This window comes from Nicotiana tabacum, chromosome 12 (genome assembly GCF_000715075.1).
Source record: "Nicotiana tabacum cultivar K326 chromosome 12, ASM71507v2, whole genome shotgun sequence".
NCBI lineage: Eukaryota > Viridiplantae > Streptophyta > Magnoliopsida > Solanales > Solanaceae > Nicotiana > Nicotiana tabacum.
The window spans coordinates 96,440,269-96,455,569 of NC_134091.1; the positions used below are offsets into that span (position 1 = coordinate 96,440,269).

Here is a 15,301-nt window from a genome sequence, read left to right on the forward strand (position 1 = left end):
AATGTCCTAAGGGAACATCAACAAGCCATTGGATGGACAATAGCGGACATCCGAGGGATTCTCGTCGGAATCTGTGAGCACAAAATACAATTGGAGCAAGGAAGAAAACCTAGTGTGGAGCACCAAAGAAGATTAAACCCGTCCATGCAGGAGGTGGTGAAGAAGGAAATCATCAAGCAGTTAGACGCCGGGGTAGTCTACCCCATTGCCGATAGTTCTTGGGTGAGCCCGGTGCAATGTGTGCCAAATAAAAGAGGCATGACCGTTATCCAAAATGAGAAAAATGAGCTCATCCCAACAAGGACTGTGACCGGATGGAGAGTTTGCATGGACTATCGGAAGCTCAACAGTGCCACTTGCAAAGACCATTTCCCTATGCCTTTTATTGATCAAATGCTTTATCGGCTAGTGGGAAGGTTATTTTATTGCTTTTTGGTTGGATACTCCGGATATAACCAAATCAACATTGCATTGGAAGATCAGGATAAGACAACATTCCCATGCCCATATGGGACTTTTGCTTTTAGCCGGATGCCATTTGGGCTATGCAACGCTCCGGCTACCTTCCAACGGTGCATGATGTCAATTTTCTCGGACATGGTGGAAGATTTCCTAGAAGTGTTTATGGATGACTTCTCTGTAGTGGGTGATTCCTTTGAGAATTGTCTTGACAACCTTACATAAGTGCTCAAAAGATATGAAGAAACAAACCTTGTACTAAATTGGGAAAAGTGCCACTTCATGGTGGATGAGGGCATTGTTTTGTGCCACAAAATTTCCAAACAAGGCATAGAGGTTGACCGAGCAAAGATTGAAATAATTTCTAAGCTTTCTCCACCCATTTCAGTAAAGGGTGTCCGAATTCTTTTGGGATACGCCGGCTTCTATAGGCGTTTTATCAAGGACTTCTCAAAAATTGAAAACCCCGTGTGCAAGCTCCTTGAAAAAGATGCTACGTTCGTATTTGATGAAAAGTGTCTCAAAGCATTTGAGTAATTGGAAGAAAAGCTCACCACGGCACATATTATTGTCACACCAGATTGGTCTCTTCCATTTGAACTCATGTGTGATGCCAGTGGTGTAGCCATTGGGGCGGTGCTTGGTTAACAGCATAACAAAATCCTTCATCCTGTCTACTATGCAAGCAAGACTCTCAATGGTGCTCAAATGAATTATATTGTGATCGAGCAAGAATTTCTTGCCATTGTCTATGCTTTTGAAAAATTTCGGGCCTATTTGTTAGGATCCAAGGTGATAGTCTACACTAATCATGTAGCTCTTCGCTATCTTATGGCGAAGAAGGATGCCAAGCCAAGATTGATTCGATGGGTCCTTTTGTTGCAAGAGTTTGACTTTGAAGTCAAGGATCGAAAAGGGACAGAAAACCAATTTGCGGATCACTTATCTAGGCTTGAACAAGCAAGGAGGCCAAAAGAGAACTTTGACATCAATGATGCTTTTCCAGATGAGCACATATTGTCATTGTCTGACACATTATCTCCTTGGTATGCCGATATTGCTAACTATATGGTTAGCGACCTTGTCCCCGATGGATTAGAAACATATCAAAAGAAAAAGTTCTTGCTGGAGTGTAGGCAATACTATTGGGAGGATACCTTCTTGTTTCGTATTTGTGCCGACAACATCATTTGGCGATGTGTTCCGGAAGATGAAGTAATTCCAATTCTCAAAGCATGCCATGACTCCCCGGTTGGGGGTCATCATGAAGGAAATCAGATGACCGCGAAAGTGCTTGAATGTGGCTATTATTGGCCATCTATCTACCATGACGTGAATCAAATAGTCAAGGCTTGTGAGCAATGTCAAAGGAAAGGATCAATCTCTAAAAGACATGAGATGCCTATGAATTTTGTAATGGAGGTCGAGATCTTTGATGTGTGGGGGATTGATTTCATGGGTCCCTTTGTGAGTTCTTATGGCATGAAATATATCTTGGTGGGAGTGGAATATGTCTTTAAGTGGGTTGAGGCAATCTCCTAGCCCAACAATGAGGCAAGGAGTGTGACCGCATTCTTAAGGAAGAACATTTTCACGCGGTTTGGTATTCTCCATGCCATCCTTAGTGATGGTGGTTCTCATTTCTGCAACAAGGCTTTCACCAGGCTGCTCGAAAAGTATGGCGTAAAGTACAAGGTGGCCACACTTTATCATCTTCAGTCGAGTGGTCAAGTTGAAGTTTCCAACAGGGAGATTAAAAACATCCTAGAAAAAGCTGTCAACGCAAACAGGACCGACTGGTCAAGGAAGCTAGATGATGCGTTATGGGCATATCGCCCCGCATTTAAGACTTTCATTGGCACCTCACCGTACCGGTTAGTCTTTGGTAAGGCGTGTCATTTGCCCGTGGAGCTTGAACACAAAGCCATGTGGGCTCTGAAAAGGTTGAATCTTGGCTGGGCTGAAGCTGCCAATCTAAGAATGACACAAGTCAACGAAATGGAAGAATTCCGTCACCATGCCTATGAGAGTGCAGCCATGTATAAGGAACGAATGATGTTTGTTCATGACAAGAAGATCTTGAAGCGGGAATTCAAATCTGGTGACTTGGTCTTGCTCTTCAACTCGAGACTCAAGTTATTTCTGGGCAAACTCAGATCCAAATGGTCTAGCCCATTCAAAATTGTGAATGTGTCCCCTTACAGTGCTATTGAATTAGAGTCGGAGGACGGACTTCTAACTTTCAAAGTAAATGGCCAACGGGTTAAGCATTACCTGGGCACAACAGGAGACAAGCACTTGGTAGAGCAAATTTGTCACGCCCCGAACCTAGGAGCGAGACAAGCACCCCGTGCCTCACCTAACCTGGCGTACCAAATTGCGACTAAGGGACTCTGAACACATAATGTCATACTTTGGCCATGGGGCCACCTTGCAAGACAATTTGCGAAGCAAAATATAAAACTGAATGGAAATTAGCACTAACTAAATATCAATATAAAGCTAGGCCGACAAGGCCGTCATAGCTACTACAGCTGACAAACCACCAATTTATACAAACCCAACATAATGCACTAACCAACAGGATATGCCTACAAGCCTCTACTGATAGATGTACTGTGATCGGAACAGGGCCCCGACCTACCCATAACATATATACAGATATACATAAGATGTACACAAAACTCTAGTCCTGGCAACTCCGAAAGACGTGGAGCTTACCGATCAGGCGGAACTCGGAAAACACCTACTGAGGAGGTCTACCCATCTGTCTGTCTGAACCTGCACGCATGAAATGCAGCGCCCCCAAAAAAGGGACGTCAGTACGAAATAATGTACCGAGTATGTAAGGCAATAAAATAACTGAAATTTGAAACTGAACTGATAATATGATAACTGAAATTAACTGGGAGTCAAAGATGATCTGGAGATATACTTACCTGCTGATACTGACTCAACTCCTTCAATATAGTAAGTAAAATAATTGTACGGCCTTATAAGGCTCGGTATATATAACTGCTCTGCCATAGTAGGCTCGCTTATAGGCGCTCAGCCATACTAGGCTATGTATCTCGACCATGCTGGGCTCGCTCATAGGCGCTCGGCCACAGTAGGCTCGGTATATAACTTTCCATCTGATCAGAGGTTGCCCAATAGGGGCCTGCCCATCGATTATAGCTCGATGGTAATGAAAATACTGTAATACTGCATATATAGGCTTGCTGCTCTCTTGACTGGAAGAAGACAATACTATATTGAATATAGAATCTCGATAAGGAATAATATTGTAACTTATGAGACTAGAATAGTGTGAATAAATTCATGAATATGAACTTCTCTTTTTGTCTGATTACTAACACATGTAGCTACGAGATCATGCCAAAATGAAGGAAGGCTTAGCCTTAACATACCTTATCACAATCTTTTCAATCACCAAGTTGAACTCACCTCTTCGCACCTTAATCTACAAGAATGATAATAATACTATCGTTAAGTTACGAAAGGTACAACTATCGCACAACGAACGACAAACCTATTTTGTATTAAAACGGGCAGCATCTCCCCTATAATATGCCCTTCCTCCAACTTCAAGATAACACCAACAATACAAGGACAGAACAATAACAACATATATACATCATTTTCCAGCCCTATATACACCATCAAATACTACAAAATAGCCCAACACACCCCAATCTCTTCGTACACAAAACGACCACCGTAGTAGTGTCAAACGACCCGAAAATGTTATGACGAACGACCAGCCAACCACCCTACATTTATATGGTGTTTATAAACCCCCTTCCTCCTCCAAAACTCCACAAAATAGTAATAAAACACGCAGCCCAACAGCAACACAAAACAGTCCACAAAACAGTCCGCTACAAGTGAATAACTCGAACTCACGGCTTCCGATCACCATCCCGTGAGTTCTTACAAGTATAGAACGACTTACCATGAATTTACAGAAGAAAAAATGGATGAAATAGAGCAGTAAACTCACCTTATTTGTTGGATAACTCAGCTCCTATCTTGGTTCTTCAAACTCTAAGTTTTACCTCCAATTGGAACTTGAAAGGGAGAGAAAATCAATTAGGGTTTGTGGGAAATTTTTGGGAGGATTCTTTGCAGAGCTTATGTCTGGTTATTATGCTCTATTTTAAGTCTAATATATGAAGAAAATAGGCCCTTAAAAGGCCTCTTTGGACGACCCGAAATGGCCCATTTTTGGGCTTTCATTTAAGCAAGTAGGTGACACACCTACTTGTCACCTAGCAGCTTGCGCAGTATCGCAAAAATGCACATATCTCTCTACTCCGATGTCGTATTGACAAATGGTTTAATGAGTTGGAAAATAGACTCATAGATCTTTAATTTGATGGGTGGAACACACCATAACTCTAAGTATATTGGGAGAAAATTGCAGTTACATTTGACCCAAAGTTTCAGTAAAACTTATGAATGTAACTTGTGATGACTTTCATCGACTTTTGTTCCACAACTCGCTTGACTTAAAAACATAACACACGGATGTAATACGACTAATATAAATCATAACATAATCTCTTTATCATGTTAATCACCCTAGTCTCACCCCAAAGGTACATGTTATAACATTCCCAACTTGTCGACTTTTGATGAAACATTGTTTTATTTAATTGCTTTAGCTTCTGAACTGTCCAACCCTCTTTGTACTTGTTGTTCATGATCTTCAATATTTGTAACCTCAGAGGTAACATGATTAACTTACTTTAAATACTTTTAAATATTATCTCATTTTTTTGTCCTACATTAGTTTACTTACGACGCATTTTTACATACGAAAATATAGGGTGTAACATCACTCCCCCTTGGGAACATTCGTCCTCGAATGTTTACTCTTGGAGACTTTGGAAACTTTTTCCAGAGTATCCTTCGTACACTAGGTTAAAACCAACCTGCACGTAGCCAGAAACATACTATGCATGCCACACATGGCCAATCTTTATAAATAGTAGCAATTTGCCTCACCGACCGTAAATCATAAATATTGAAAGTGAAAAATAAAAGCTTACCTGATGACCTGCTAGCCTACATAGAGCTATGTTGTAGCGTCCCATCTCGAACCATATCTTCATTTTGAAATAGGTGGGGGTATTTAGACTTCATTTCTTCCTCCGATTCCCACGTCATCTCTTCTACATTCTTGCTCCTCCATAAAACCTTTACGGAAGCTACCTCCTTATTTCGTAGATTGCGGATTTGTCGGTCTAGGATGGCAACTGGAATTTCCTCGTATGACAAGTCCTCTGTAATCTGTACATCATCCGTGGGCACCACTCGGGTAGGATCGCCAATGCACTTCCGTAGCATAGATACGTGAAAAACCGGATGGACAGACTCCAATTCTGAGGGCAACTCTAACTCATAAGCTAGTTGGCCCACTCTCCGAATGATCCTATAAGGCCCAATATACCGTGGGCTAAGCTTTCCTTTCTTGCCAAACCTCATCACGCCCTTCATAGGTGATACCTTTAAGAATACCCAGTCATTAATCCTGAACTCTAAGTCTCGTCGCCGCACGTCAAAATATGACTTCTGACGACTCTGAGCTATCAACAGTCGCTCCCAGATAACCTTTACTTTCTCTATGGCCTGCTGAACCAGGTCTGGCCCATGTAACCCAGATTCTCCAACATCAAACCACCCTATAGGAGATCTGCACTTACGCCCATACAAAGCCTCGTACGGAGCCATCTGGATACTGGAGTGGTAACTGTTATTATATGCAAACTCGATAAGAGGTAGATGTTCATCCCAACTTCTTTTAAAATCCAACACACATACTCGTAACATATCCTCGAGCGTCTGAATTGTGCGCTCGGCTTGTCCATCAGTCTGTGGATGAAAAGCTGTGCTGAGATTCACCTGAGTCCCTAGACCTCTCTGAAATGACCTCCAAAAATGTGCTGTAAACTGAGCCCCACGGTCAGATATAATAGAAACTGGTACTCCGTGTAGCCGCACTATCTCCTTAATATATAACTTTGCATAATCTTCTGCTGTATATGTAGATCTGACCGGTAGGAAGTGAGCTGATTTCGTGAGCCTATCGACTATCACCCATATGGAATCGAACTTACAATTAGAACGAGGTAAACCCATGATAAAGTCCATGTTTATCGCCTCCCATTTCCATGTCGGGATCTCTATAGTCTGCATTAGCCCTCCGGGCTTCTGGTGTTCTACCTTCACTTGCTGGCAACTAGTACATTGGGCGACAAACTCAGCAATGTTCTTCTTCATATCATTCCACCAGTACATATCCTTAATGTCATGATACATCTTCGTCGATCCAGGGTGGATGGAATACCATGAATAATGTGCCTCTGACATAATCCTGTCTCGTAGCCCTGCTACATCTGGAACACACAAACGACCCTTGTATCTGAGAACCCCATCTCCCTTGAGCTCTAACAATGGCTTCTTCTGCTGCGGAACTCGCTCTCTCAACTCGACCAACTCTGGGTCCTCGTACTGCCTTTCCTTGACTTCAGCTATGAGGGATGGTTTTGCAGTGTTTTGGATTACAACTCCACCATCCTCAGAATCTACTAACCGAACCCCCAACGAAGCCAATTGATGAATATCTCTAGCTAATTGTCTTTTCTCGGGCTCTACATGTGCTAAGCTACCCATAGATCGGCGACTTAAGGCATCTGCTACAACATTAGCTTTCCCTGGATGGTAGAGAATGTTAACATCGTAATCTTTCAATAACTCAAGCCATCGCCTCTGTCGCAAATTCAACTCTTTCTGCTTGAAAATATATTGTAGGCTTTTATGATCAGTAAATATATCAACATGAACACCATATAAATAATGCCGCCATATCTTAAGTGCATGGACAACCGCAGCTAACTCGAGGTCGAGGGTCGGATAATTCCTCTCGTGCTTCCTCAACTGCCTTGAAGCATATGCAATTACCTTCCCATGTTGCATCAGGACACATCCTAACCCGACACCTGATGCATCACAATACACGGCATAACCCTCTAGACCCTCTGGAAGTGTTAGAACTGGAGCTGAGGTCAACTTGTTCTTAAGCTCTTGGAAACTCCGCTCACAAGCCTCTGTCCATTGAAACTTCTGTGTCAACTTCGTCAATGGTGCCGAAAGGGAAGAAAAACCCTCTACGAACCTCCGATAGTATCCTGCTAAGCCTAGAAAGCTACGAACCTCTGTCGGAGTGGTAGGTCTAGGCCAAGATTTCACGGCCTCAATCTTCTGAGTGTCCACCTTTATCCCTTCATCTGATACAATATGCCCCAAGAATGCTACAGACTTCAACCAGAACTCACATTTAGAAAACTTAGCATACAACTTACGATCACGGAGGGTTTGGAGTACCGCTCGCAGGTGGTCCGCATGCTCATCCTCTGAACGGGAATAAACCAGAATATCATCAATAAATACTATCACGAACAGATCTAAAAATGGCCGGAATAGGCTATTCATCAAGTCCATAAATACAGCGGGTGCATTAGTCAACCCGAAGGACATGACAAGGAACTCGAAGTGGCCATATCGGGTCCTGAAGGCTGTCTTCGGAATATCTTTTTCCCGAACTCTGACCTGGTGGTACCCCGACCTCAAATCAATCTTGGAAAAGCATCTAGCTCCCTGTAACTGATCAAACAAGTCATCGATCCTTGGAAGTGGATACTTATTCTTAATAGTTACCTTGTTCAACTGCCTATAATCGATACACATCCTCAGCGAGCCGTCTTTCTTCCGCACAAATAGTACCGGTGCACCCCAAGGTGAGGTACTGGGCCTAATGTAACCTTTCTCCAGCAAATCTTTTAACTGCTCCTTCAACTCCTTCAATTCGGCAGGTGCCATTCTATACGGAGGGACGGATATTGGTTGAGTTCCTGGAAGCAAATCGATGCTAAAATCAATCTCTCGCTCTGGAGGAATACCTGGAAGCTCATCTGGAAACACATCTGCATACTCTTTGACTATGGGAATAGACTGAAGTGTAGGTATCTCAGCATCTGCATCTTAACTCGCACAATATGATAAATGCACCCTTTTGCGATCATTTTCCTCGCCTTCAGATAGGAAATAAACCTACCTCTGGGTGTTGGTGTATTACCTACCCATTCAAGGACTGGCTCACCCGGAAAATGAAATTTGGCTACCTTTGCTCGGCAATCAACTGTGGCATAGCAAGCTGCCAACCAGTCCATGCCCATGATAGCATCAAAGTCCATCATCTCTAGCTCAACTAGGTCAGCTGAGGTCTGACGACTACAAATTGTCACCGTACAACCTCGGTAAACCTGTCTAGCAATAATCGATTCTCCGACCGGTGTAGATACCGCAAAAGGATCACTTAGTATTTCAGGCACTATACCAAACTTCCTCGCGACAAATGGGGTAATATATGATAAAGTAGATCCTGGGTCTATCAAAGCATAAGCATCGTGAGAGCAAATGGTTAATATACCTGTCACAACGTCTGGTGAAGACTCCTGGTCCTGTCGACCCGCTAAAGCATAGATACGGTTCTGATTACCACTTGAACTGGAACCTCTACCTCTGCCTCGACCTCTACCAACCGAAGACTGAGACTCACGCCTTGAAGGATGCACGGACATAGACGATCCTGTTGCTGAACTCGCTGGTTGTGCCATTCCCCCAGAATCTCTATTTGGGCAATCTCGCATCATATGCCCTGGACGCCCACATGTATAACAAGCATCAGAACCTGCTCGGCATTGACCCAAGTGTCCTCTACCACAGATGTCACACCGCGGAGGAAATGACCATGTCTGCGCAGAACCTCGTTGTCGCTGCAAACCCGACGCCCGTGAGCTCTCACCTGGTCCTGACTGAGTATAGCGATCATACCCGTAACCCTGTAACTGAGGTGGCGGAGGCCTAGGTGGCCGTCCGAAGTACTGGGTCCTATAACTACCCTGAGATTGCTCCTGAGACCTGGGAAATCTCATCCTCTTACGTTGCCCTTGCTCAGCCCTCTCTGTACCCTGCTGCCGACGCCTACCCCTTTCTATATTCTGGGCGAATGCCTGAATCCGGGAGATATCCATACTATCCTGCAATGCAGCGGTGGCACATGCCTCGGTTAACTCTGGGGCTAACCCTGCTATAAACCTGTGAATCCTGTCCCGCATAGTAGAAACTATGGATGGTGCATATCTGGCCAATGAGTCAAAACGGAGACTATACTCTCGAACACTCATATTACCCTGCTTGAGGGCTAGAAACTGATCGACTCGAGCCTGTCGGATCTCCCGCGGTAAGTACTGGTCAAGGAAAGCATCTGAAAAATTCTCCCAAATAGCTGGAGGTGTATCACGTCCCCTGGACCTCTCCCATCCCTCATACCAAAGGATGGCTATATCTCGGAGTCGAAAAGCTGCTAGCTCAACTGCCTCTTTCTCCGTGGCATGCATAACACGAAAGATCCTGTGAAGCTGATCTATGAAATCCTGCGGGTCCTCCCTCTGATCTGTCCCCGTGAACTCTGGGGGACTCAAAGCAATAAACTCTCGGACCCTTGAACTCCCAGACCCCTCAGAAGTTCCTGCACTAGCTGATGCCCTAGCATGTTGCTGGGTAGCTACCAACTGTGTCAACAAATGCACCGCACTCCTTAAGTCCTGATCTGATGGAAGTGGAGGGGGAACTGGATGTGCGGTTTCCCTAGGAATCTCCGTAGTTGGTGGAGGAGCCGGTAATGGCTGAGTAGGGGTCTCCCCTTGAGCCTCAGACTGGGCCCCATCTACTGGGGGTACCCTGTTGGTCCCCTCACCTACTACTGTATCTCTCCTCTGGCTAGCCGTAGTGTTCCTAGTCACCGTCATCTGTGCATGCAAACACCAACACATAAGTTTAATTCAAATTTCCTATAACTCAGTTCTATAGCACGATTTAGATTTCAAAGAAGTGTAACCAACTCCTAAATGCCCTGTAGTTCCTTGCTTATATAATGTGGTGCACAACACATCTATAAACAAGACCCTACTAGACACGGCTTGTAGACTCCCTAGGACAGAACTGCTCTGATACCAAGTTTGTCACGCCCCGAACCTAGGAGCGAGACAAGCACCCCGTGCCTCACCTAACCTGGCGTACCAAATTGCGACTAAGGGACTCTGAACACATAATGTCATACTTTGGCCATGGGGCCACCTTGCAAGACAATTTGCGAAGCAAAATATAAAACTGAATGGAAATTAGCACTAACTAAATATCAATATAAAGCTAGGCCGACAAGGCCGTCATAGCTACTACAGCTGACAAACCACCAATTTATACAAACCCAACATAATGCACTAACCAACAGGATATGCCTACAAGCCTCTACTGATAGATGTACTGTGATCGGAACAGGGCCCCGACCTACCCATAACATATATACAGATATACATAAGATGTACACAAAACTCTAGTCCTGGCAACTCCGAAAGACGTGGAGCTTACCGATCAGGCGGAACTCGGAAAACACCTACTGAGGAGGTCTACCCGTCTGTCTGTCTGAACCTGCACGCATGAAATGCAGCGCCCCAAAAAAGGGACGTCAGTACGAAATAATGTACCGAGTATGTAAGGCAATAAAATAACTGAAATCTGAAACTGAACTGATAATATGATAACTGAAATTAACTGGGAGTCAAAGATGATCTGGAGATATACTTACCTGCTGATACTGACTCAACTCCTTCAATATAGTAAGTAAAATAATTGTACGGCCTTATAAGGCTCGGTATATATAACTGCTCTGCCATAGTAGGCTCGCTTATAGGCGCTCGGCCATACTAGGCTATGTATCTCGACCATGCTGGGCTCGCTCATAGGCGCTCGGCCACAGTAGGCTCGGTATATAACTTTCCATCTGATCAGAGGTTGCCCAATAGGGGCCTGCCCATCGATTATAGCTCGATGGTAATGAAAATACTGTAATACTGCATATATAGGCTTGCTGCTCTCTTGACTGGAAGAAGACAATACTATATTGAATATAGAATCTCGATAAGGAATAATATTGTAACTTATGAGACTAGAATAGTGTGAATAAATTCATGAATATGAACTTCTCTTTTTGTCTGATTACTAACACATGTAGCTACGAGATCATGCCAAAATGAAGGAAGGCTTAGCCTTAACATACCTTATCACAATCTTTTCAATCACCAAGTTGAACTCACCTCTTCGCACCTTAATCTACAAGAATGATAATAATACTATCGTTAAGTTACGAAAGGTACAACTATCGCACAACGAACGACAAACCTATTTTGTATTAAAACGGGCAGCATCTCCCCTATAATATGCCCTTCCTCCAACTTTAAGATAACACCAACAATACAAGGACAGAACAATAACAACATATATACATCATTTTCCAGCCCTATATACACCATCAAATACTACAAAACAGCCCAACACACCCCAATCTCTTCGTACACAAAACGACCACCGTAGTAGTGTCAAACGACCCGAAAATGTTATGACGAACGACCAGCCAACCACCCTACATTTATATGGTGTTTATAAACCCCCTTCCTCCTCCAAAACTCCACAAAATAGTAATAAAACACGCAGCCCAACAGCAACACAAAACAGTCCACAAAACAGTCCGCTACAAGTGAATAACTCGAACTCACGGCTTCCGATCACCATCCCGTGAGTTCTTACAAGTATAGAACGACTTACCATGAATTTACAGAAGAAAAAATGGATGAAAGAGAGCAGTAAACTCACCTTATTTGTTGGATAACTCAGCTCCTATCTTGGTTCTTCAAACTCTAAGTTTTACCTCCAATTGGAACTTGAAAGGGAGAGAAAATCAATTAGGGTTTGTGGGAAATTTTGGGAGGATTCTTTGCAGAGCTTATGTCTGGTTATTATGCTCTATTTTAAGTCTAATATATGAAGAAAATAGGCCCTTAAAAGGCCTCTTTGGACGACCCGAAATGGCCCATTTTTGGGCTTTCATTTAAGCAAGTAGGTGACACACCTACTTGTCACCTAGCAGCTTGCGCAGTATTGCAAAAATGCACATATCTCTCTACTCCGATGTCGTATTGACAAATGGTTTAATGAGTTGGAAAATAGACTCATAGATCTTTAATTTGATGGGTGGAACACACCATAACTCTAAGTATATTGGGAGAAAATTGCAGTTACATTTGACCCAAAGTTTCAGTAAAACTTATGAATGTAACTTGTGATGACTTTCATCGACTTTTGTTCCACAACTCGCTTGACTTAAAAACATAACACACGGATGTAATACGACTAATATAAATCATAACATAATCTCTTTATCATGTTAATAACCCTAGTCTCACCCCAAAGGTACATGTTATAACATTCCCAACTTGTCGACTTTTGATGAAACATTGTTTTATTTAATTGCTTTAGCTTCTGAACTGTCCAACCCTCTTTGTACTTGTTGTTCATGATCTTCAATATTTGTAACCTCAGAGGTAACATGATTAACTTACTTTAAATACTTTTAAATATTATCTCATTTTTTTGTCCTACATTAGTTTACTTACGACGCATTTTTACATACGAAAATATAGGGTGTAACAAAATTGCTCTCAAGGATAGTCCAACCCCCACCACTGAGTAGCCCAAAAGGGACCAACATCGTCGTGCCGCGACGTTAAATCAAGTGCTTCTTGGGAGGCAACCCATGTCTGGTAATTTTTTTTTTTAGTTGTCAGTGATTGAACAGGTTGACGTGTGTATTAGAGTGCAGGTAGCCCAATTTACCATGAAACAGAGTGCAAGGACTAAAGAAAAAACAAATGGTGGATCAGGTGTTTTCGACAACTATGCGGTCGCATAATGACTTTGCGAACCGCATAGTGGTCGCAGACACGATCAGAGAATTTGGGGAATTTGGGTCTGAAAATTGCAGTAAGAGTTCAAGTTCTGCGGTTCGCATAGCAGTTATGCGACCGCAGAATGCATCGCAAAATGGAGCTAAAATAACTCAGCTCTAAAATCATCGCATAACACATATGCGACCGCATAATGTGTTATGCGACTACTTGCCCATCGCAAAATGTCCAGGTATAAATCCTTAACCCTTCGCATACTGTCAATCCCACTCATACACAAACACTTAACAACTCTCACAAAATCAAAAACACAAAAACAAAAGAAACGAAAGAAAAGACAAAAACATTTTAATCACGCACACAGATCACATATCAAGGATCGGAATTAAGGAATTTACCTCGCTCATAACTCAGATTTCACATTCGTCTTACTCCGATATCTGGTATGTGACTCTTTCACTTTTTTTATCTTCTTTTTCTTGTGGATTCATTGCATAATCTCCATCATTTGAACTCCATATCTCGTTTTTTTCTCAAACATGTGCGGTGGGTACCTGTGTGGGAGATTGGTGGTTAAATTTTTGCCTGCGAGTGTAGGGAATTGTGTAGGTGGGAGGCTTGACCATTGTTGGCCGAAGAAGATGATCTTTGCGGCCCGCATAATTGGGTTGCGATCCGCAAAGTCATCACAAACAAGACCCTAGAAGGCCTAGTGAATTGAACTTATGCGACCGCTTATGCGGTCGCAAATGTGTTTTGCGGACCGCATAGCTACCGCAAATACAATCAGTTAAACTGCCTTTTGTGTGTGCAATTCTGCGATCCCTTTGCGGTGGTTTTTGCGATCGCATATTCCCTTAAGTTTGGGGTGTGAAATTCTGCAATAAGTTTGCGGTCCGCATAGTGGGTATACGACTGCATAACCCATCACATAAATTGTTTATCTATGTTATTTTTCCTCCACATACTTTTTATGCTATGCCCACCACTCACACACTGTTTTATTGCAGGAATGGAACCAAGGAAATCTATTGCAATGCGATTACCACCTGCTCGTGGAAAGAAAAGAGCTGCTCCAAACCAACAAGCACAACAGTGTAAATGTCAATGGCCAGAAACCACCCGCAATACTTCTGAGCACTCCTCCCAATCTGAAGAGGAGGGGGCATAGACGGACATCCTGCCATCAGTTGACCTACAAGCTAAAGCAAGACGGAAGAGCGGGGAAGATTCGAGGTTTGGGGTCCCAGGCTCATGGAACCTATACAAAGAGGGGATAAAAAAGAGAAACATTCTCGAGGAGAAGAAGTTAAGCCTGAATGGTCTGAAAGAGAACTACCCTCACATAATTGAAAACATTCAGAAGAGGAAATGGGGATTCTTCATGGATGCGCTAGATGATTACAATGAAACACTTGTTAGGGAGTTCTATGCTTCTTATGCTGCCTCAAGAAATGCTTAGCAAAAGCGGAATAGGATATTTTTGGACTCCGTTCTAGTTCGAGAAGTTCAGGTTCTATGTGACGCAGGCACAATCAATGATCTATTCTTTGAGGACTGGTTGTCAGGCTTAGCTGAATATGATGCAAAAGTAACCAACAAAGATAACGAGTGTGCTTGGATAGCATCTATCATAGCAAAGGGAACCCCTTCCTGGATTGACCCGCGCCACAAGATTTACAAACGGGATTTCACCCAGGAGGCCCGATATTAGCTCAGCTTTGTTTGCTCTCGTCTGATGCCGACTAGGAATGAGACAGACATCAACATTGAAAAGGCCCTCAAATTGCATGCATCATGTCGGACATCAAGATTGATGTGGGACACATTATCTTCAAGGAGCTGGGAATCAGGGCATACCCAAAGCAAACCTCTCTTTCTTTCCCATGTTTGATCACGACTCTTTGCAAAGCTATAAGCGTCCCACCTATCCCTAAGCATGATCGTATAGAGAAGGCTCTTCAGTGCATTGACAT

At 43.2% G+C, this 15,301-nt stretch overlaps 1 protein-coding gene across 1 annotated transcript; it reads left to right on the plus strand.

Annotated features, from left to right (window-relative positions):
- Positions 1-741: 741 nt before the first annotated feature.
- On the plus strand, positions 742-14,787 carry LOC142167284 (uncharacterized). The gene is made up of 7 exons (XM_075227448.1): positions 742-960; positions 1,111-1,251; positions 1,366-1,530; positions 2,002-2,760; positions 13,217-13,301; positions 14,336-14,422; positions 14,516-14,787. The coding sequence occupies exons 1-7, from the start codon at positions 742-744 to the stop codon at positions 14,785-14,787; spliced, it is 1,728 nt and encodes a 575-aa protein (XP_075083549.1).
- The last annotated feature ends 514 nt before the right edge of the window (positions 14,788-15,301 follow it).

Bases quoted from the DNA above. Each gene is read 5' to 3' on its own strand.
- LOC142167284 (XM_075227448.1), top strand. From the start codon at position 742: ATGGTGGATGAGGGCATTGTTTTGTGCCACAAAATTTCCAAACAAGGC. The intron at 2,761-13,216 runs GTAGAGCAAATT...GTGATTGAACAG, and splicing joins CAACAGGAGACAAGCACTTG to GTTGACGTGTGTATTAGAGT. The intron at 13,302-14,335 runs GTGTTTTCGACA...GTTTTATTGCAG, and splicing joins AAAAACAAATGGTGGATCAG to GAATGGAACCAAGGAAATCT.